The sequence below is a fragment of the Gavialis gangeticus genome, unplaced genomic scaffold (genome assembly GCF_001723915.1).
Source record: "Gavialis gangeticus isolate Ggan-Ray unplaced genomic scaffold, GavGan_comp1, whole genome shotgun sequence".
NCBI lineage: Eukaryota > Metazoa > Chordata > Crocodylia > Gavialidae > Gavialis > Gavialis gangeticus.
The window spans coordinates 61,349,321-61,356,143 of NW_017729024.1; the positions used below are offsets into that span (position 1 = coordinate 61,349,321).

At 41.8% G+C, this 6,823-nt stretch overlaps 1 protein-coding gene across 3 annotated transcripts in view; it reads left to right on the forward strand.

Annotated features, from left to right (window-relative positions):
* The window catches only part of LOC109297420 (purpurin), a 221,201-nt gene extending 216,940 nt beyond the window's left edge, over positions 1-4,261 (forward strand). For all 3 annotated transcript variants that reach the window (XM_019517154.1, XM_019517153.1, XM_019517152.1), the window contains exons 5-6: positions 2,162-2,374; positions 3,348-4,261. In XM_019517154.1, coding sequence (XP_019372699.1) covers positions 2,162-2,374; positions 3,348-3,358 — 224 coding nt within the window. In that variant the 3' untranslated portion in view covers positions 3,359-4,261. The remainder of the gene's footprint in view (positions 1-2,161; positions 2,375-3,347) is intronic.
* Positions 4,262-6,823: the final 2,562 nt, after the last annotated feature.

Here is a 6,823-nt window from a genome sequence, read left to right on the forward strand (position 1 = left end):
CGAGTTCCTTCAGGACTCTAGGGTGAAGATCATCTGGGCCGGCTGACTTAAAAACGTCCAGCCCCTCCAGAAGCTCCCTAACTAAATCCTCACTCACTCTAGGCCCAGGTGAGCCTCATACATACATACATTATATGTACCTGATTAAAAAACACTGCTTGGAAAACAGTCACAACATCACATAACATCTATATACATAAAAAGTATGCAACTTTAACGTAGCTGATAGTCTACATGTAGTATTTTCCCAGATATGTGCCATTGTAGAAGTTTGTCATTGAAGGCCAGATGGGATTTAGTCTGTGTGAAGAAATCCCCCTCTCTCTGTCCCTCCCATCGGTCATTTCAGCTGGACCCCTCTCTCTCTCTCTCTTGCTTTCTATTTGGTTCAGGCTGGTCAACCAGGTGACCAGGCTGGATAAACTCCTGAGGGGAGGGGGGAATGCTGTCTTCCTCCAGTGGGCATTTTGAAAAGCCACAGGCAAAGTGCCTCCAGGCTGCTGCGTGGATGAACTCCTTTAAGTAAAAATTTGGAAACTAGCCAGGTGTTAGGATTTATGTATAGGCAGATGAGTTTTAAAAGGATTCTTATGCCCAAGACTGTACAGGCAACCCCCACTTAATGCTGTTTCACTTAGTGCTATTTCGCTATAACGCTCATTTGAAATTGATACCTGATTTCACTTAGCGCTCAGCAGGTTTCATAACAGTGCTCACGGTCACCATCTTGGGTCATTAAAAACAATTGCAGTTGCCATCTTCTGTCATCAAATACTTTCAGTTTCGCTTAACACTCATTTTGCTTAATGCTCAGTTTTTCAGGAACCCATTAAAGCACTAAGCAGGGGTTGCCTGATTGATTATGTTTGCTTAAAGCATCCTCTGACTTCCTTGTTCTCCCCCTGCCCCTTGATCAAAAATGGTATTGGGTTACAGCATGCCTTACTGTGGTACTGTGGCAGGGTGAGAGGCAAGCTTTTTTGCTCCCAGCTTGGCCAGCACAGCTCATCTGTTTATGTTTCCTCAGTCCTACTTGAGGTTATCTTGGGATGCTTCAAGCTGAAAGAGGCACCCAGAAATATTACCTGTGAGGCATTGGCAACGCGTAGGGAATGCATGCAGGTGCACGTGCACACCCTGAGATTGGCCCCGCCCCCCAAGATTGGTTGCTGCTGCCAGCAGTGTCTGTGGGCAGTCACTGCTTGCCATGTCCCCCAGCCACTGCTACTGCCATTGGCATCTGCAGGCGGTCGCTGATCACCACTCAGAGCTCCCCCCATCACCACTGATACTGCCACAGCTGCCTATGGGCGGTCCCCACTTGGCCTGCCCTCACCGCTGATGTCACCATGGTCACTGGTGGGCAGTCCCTGCTCACCGCCAACACCACCGCCACTGCCTGCGGGTGGTAACCATGTCCCCCCCAGCCTCAGGAGGCACAAGGCATTCATGCCTGTGGGTAAAGCACCCCCAAGGCTTGCAGGGTCTGTGCACCCTGGCTGCACAGAGCCCTAACAGAGGCCAGTGCCTGGGTGGTAGCAGCGTTACCCCAGGCTTGCTGGTGTTCTCCAGGAAGCGGGACAGCTGGCTATAGGCACCCCATGGGAGACTCCCAAAGTGAGGTTTTTAAGCCTGGAACAGTGGGGCAGGTGGCCCTGCATAGTAGTGCCCCCTACTGTGCATGCCAGAGTCTGGTCTTTGGCATAGCCAAAGCATCACAAGAATGCAGGGAGAAATGCACTGAGCTCACCTCGTGAGTGGACTAAAGCATATCTTATTGGGCACATCTTGTGAAGTACTAAATTAATGCTTATTAGGCTGCACTAATGTGCAGTAGCACATTTGCATGCTTTTTTAATGCTGCTTAATGTGCAGTAGACTATTTACTGCACATTAGTGTAATGTCACCATTTTTTTATGTGCCGCTTTAATGCACAGTAAAATAGTTTACTGTGGATTAAAGTGAACATGTAGATGTGCTTGTTGAAAGATATATAGTCTTAAGGTCAGGTCTTTAAGAGACAGAGAACTTTCCATCCTCTGGGAAGCTGCTCTCACCCTAGATATTTTTGGGAGGTAAAACCTTTGTCTGTAAGAAGAGATCTTTGCTCAGTGTAAGAATGTGGAGACCAGGACTAACAAAGCTGTCCTTATATTTCAGGAGATGACTACTGGGTGATTGACACCGATTACGTTAACTATGCTGTTACATATGCCTGTCGTACAAGGAAAGAGGATGGAACGTGTGATGATGGGTACTCCATTATCTTCTCACGCAACCCTCGTGGTTTCTCACCAGCCATTCAGCGTATTGTGCGTCAGAAACAGGAAGAGATCTGCATGTCTGGACAGTTCAAGCCTGTGCTGCAGTCAGGTACTATAAGGGCTTGTCTACTGTGGCAGAAGTGTTTCCCAGGGGGACAAGGATCAGTATGCTTTGCACACCCAAACATACTGACATGCTTAGATTTTGAAGTTAATCTGTGAGGTTGCTCTGAGCTTGTCTACATGACTTATGCTTGTGCTCACAGACTCCAGTGGGCCTGAAAGTGCAACTGGAGACATGACCAGAGCAGTGTTACTGGTGGACTTCAGGGTCTGATGTCTGTAGCAGACTTGAGCGAGTGGAACAGGCTCAGGCTAATCCTTCCCAGGATTTCCTGCTATAGTAGTATAGACAAGCCCTAAGACAGTAACCAGACAGACCTGGTACCATATAGAGGTCAGATGTACTTTTCCAAATTAGGGACTATGTTGGCAGCTAGCTAAGAATAAGAGGGCTGCATTTATTGTAAATAAAGTGAGGGCAACTGAATTAATGCTCTTTTCTTTGCATTTTTAAGTAAGAGTGTGACTGAAAAATAAAGTACATGACATTTAGCAAAGGTTAGATGTCAGGTTGCCCCACAGTCTTCACACTTCTCCTTGAATCAGTCCTACACACTGTTGCTGATGTCCTGTGGAAAGAGTATTCCATATAAAAATCAATACCTGGCAAAAGGCAGAATCTAGGTTGCATGAATAACGGTAAATCTGGAATGTCCTAACTTTCAACCAAAATCTTAGCAGTGGTAATACAGTTCTCTTAAAGCAAACTTAGTGTGCCATTCCCTGGCTATTTCAAGGACAAATATATGTAATATATTCTACAAAGTAAATCATGAGCATGATCTGAATCCTGACTCTTCAGCACAGACTGCTACTATTTGAGGAGCTGCGCTACCTAGGTTAACTGGCTGCTAAAGGCTATTACCCCAAAGAGGTAAAAGAAAAACACTGACTTGGCAAATTGACATGCCTGAAATAAAAAAAAGGGTTAAAGTTTTATTTTTATAATTATTTTGCAGGGGCCTGCTAAAGACTACAGTTTGATTCTAAGAATGAAAGCCGGATCTCTTGGTCTTGAAGTTGCCATCTATCTGAAAAAAACCCCAGAATCATAGCTTGGACTAGTGTTTTTCCTGGAAAACACTGTTGAAATATTTTGTTGCTGTTTGTTTGGTTTTCTGGGTTTTTGGTTGTTTTTTATTTTATTTTATTTTTTTTGTGGTAACTTCTGTGCAATACCACACTGGGTATCTGAATTTTCAAGGGAATAACTAGTGTAATATTTGTCAATATTTTTTAAACACATGCCTATTGCTATGTACAGCATGTCTCACTTAACCTAAGTTTATATCCTAATTCCTAAGTAATGAACCCTTGTGGAATGGTTAGATCGCTACTGTGATCCCACTACTTTATGCTGAATAACAGAAGGAAAAAATTAGGTTTTGGATGCAGGTCCTGTTCAGGTCAAAACAACTTAAATGCAGAATAGGTACGTTTATTAGCTGTGTATAAATTATTGTCAAGTATTATAAATACTTCATCTCCCTGACCATCCTGGTCAAAGTGCAGTGGCCACTGGAATGACTGAATACCCACTAATTACTCATCTCACTCACAAGGAATTATCAGGGTGGAGTTGAATGAACTTTGGATTCTAGTCTCACTGGGCATTTCTACACATGCATTTATGCTGGCTTAAATTTACTGCATAGTAAATTACTGTGCAGTAAGTGGAAATAAGCAGACATCTACAAGTGCAGGCATTAAAGTCCATTAACACTGCGTGTGGATTGATTTGGGACTAAAATTAATCCCAAGCCACTTACCCCACACAGCATTAATGAGCTTACTGTGCAGTAATATGTAGTGGGGGAGAGACAGGCTAGGGGGGAGTGGGGAAGGGGAATGAATGTAGTGGTAAATAGTTTACAAGCTGCATTCATTCCTCTTCCCCCCAGCCTGTCTCTCCCCCACTGACTCCTTAATTTACATCTTCACTGACTGGCTTTCTTGCATGCATACCAGCCGCTGGCTTCTTTACTATTCATTCCTTCCAGGAAGAGCACACACCAACTGTAGATGCTTCCTCAGCCTCAGAAAGGGTATTTGTAACTGAAAGCTTGCAAAGAAGAATTTTTCCAACTTATGAGACCAACTGAAATAAAGATATCAGATTTACAAAAAGAACCTTGTATGCCTAATGTGCAGTAATGTGTCTACACGTGCATTACTGTGCAGTAACTAGTTGGGCATAAATTTGATACCTGCATGATGTAGTGATTGTGAGAGCACTGGTTTCAGTATATCTACCTATCTGAGGCCCTGGAGTCTGGTGTCAATGGTTAGCTTCCTTCAAGGAGCTGTCTTCTCCAGAAGGGGGTCTCTGCCTGCTGGTACCTGAGGTTTTGGGAGTCCACCCTTGACTTATTGGCTTAACAGCTACATTAACATGGGTTACAAAAATAGTCAATAGAATGGGTGCTTAGTTCCAGGAATCAGTTCCTTGGCTTGATTAACTTAAAATGGCTTGTATAGTTTTGTAATGGTAAGTTCCTCTGGCTACTCTATTGTCAAGTAACAAGCAGAGATACTTGGTTTGGCATTCATGCTCACATTCATTTAAGGGACAGCCCAATATAGCAGATGTTATCACTTTACAATTACAATTTCAATGCAGCTTTTAACAATGGTCCAGGTTATAACTTCATCATTCTACAGGAAGTATGTTCCTTAAGGGTTTAACAGTATGAAATATAAAATACAAAATGCCATGGTAAAGATGAGACAGATGAAAAATAAAAATGCACTGTGAGAAATATATCAAAATGCAATGTGAGATAGTGAGGATCAAAGTTTACTGGGGACAGTAAATGAGGTAGGTTAGCACAGGATATATTTACAGTCATTGAAGTAGATATTTTAGTTCTTTTATTTTCTTTAGTGACACTGAGCTTAACTGATATGTAGATGTAGTTTCTAGGTTTCTCCTACAGAAAGCCACTTCAGCTTTCTGGCTTGCTCTTGAGCCTTGCCACACCCAGGCAATGAGTGTGCTAGGTCTCTTACAATACTTAGAAGGAAAAAGAAATACACAAAATGGGGAGTGGGGGGTGTTCAGGCAAGAAGGGGCTTCTGTTATATCAATGTCTAGAAGGGCAATATACAAAAGGGGGTTTCTGCTACATTACTCCCCCCTTGACATCGGCCCTTCAGGGTGATGTCACTATAACCTTTCAGTTACTGAACACCATGGTCCCGCTTTATAGAAAGGAGGCATGTCATCTTCAACTGCTTTGAAGTTAAAACAAAACTTAAGCTGTTAAAAGAAATTACAAGAGAAAAACCTTGGTGGGGGGAAGAGAAAGAAAATAACATAATAAGGTTGCTGTAAACAGTATAATCGTCTCTTCACTTATTAAAATAATGTTTAATTAAATATGACTTTGATGTTTTATTATGGAACCTGTGTGCCTTTTTATGGATGGGATTTGTATTACCAAGGGTGATTCCTTTTCCATATGCTGGCTGATTCATTAGAAATACATTTCTAGATGCAACAGGCAGACTTACCTTTTCATCTGCCATGATTACTCTCATACTACTATACCATTGCGGAGCCAAATTTAACTTAGTTTTTAACCATTTTTTTTCTTTAGACACAGAGGCTTCAGGTTTAGGAAACATTAACTCTGCAGGTTCTTGTTTCCTTTAACACAATGGGTTAATGCAGTTTCTTACACACATCTTGTTATACTGATGTTCTAAATAGCACTTAAATCCTTGAGGGGAAAAAAAACATTTTATCAGATGGTTTAGAGAAGAGAAAAAAAAAGAATAAACAAAATACACATTACCTTTAATAAATATTATTTTGCTAATCAAGTGGAATTTAAAACTTTTATATGAATTTCTGCCCTTGTTTCAAATATTAGAACAACTTTCCAATCCAGCTGGATGGAAGTGTTCTAGTCTGGGATCCACAGACAGATTCCATTTTTAGAGGGGGTATTACCAATTATTTTTTTTATCATATCTTTATGATAGTCATATATATTTAAACTTTTGACAATTTAAAACAAACCAAACAAACACAAAACATATAACAACACAACACAAACAGACAATTTTTTTTTGCTGTAATTTTTGCCACGGCTTAGATGAGGAAGGCAATGCTGATGGTAATGAGGCCTCGTGGTCTACCAGTCACTTTTGCTACTGGATTGAGATTACACTGTGGTTTCTGCAAAAGAAAACAAACACACACAAACCAGCCAAGGAAAACTCTTTGCAGTGGCTTGTTATTCATATTTACAAATGTACAATGCTGACATGTGCAAGTGGCAGTGCACACATCATTGCCATTCTTGGGGTTCTTCTCTCCTATGCAGAAAAGGTGGAGCAGTTACCTACAAGAAGGTGGCCATCATAAGTCAAGTACTTTTCTGGCTGTTTTCTGCCTTAACATTGGGGTGGCCTCTGATCAGCCTGTCCA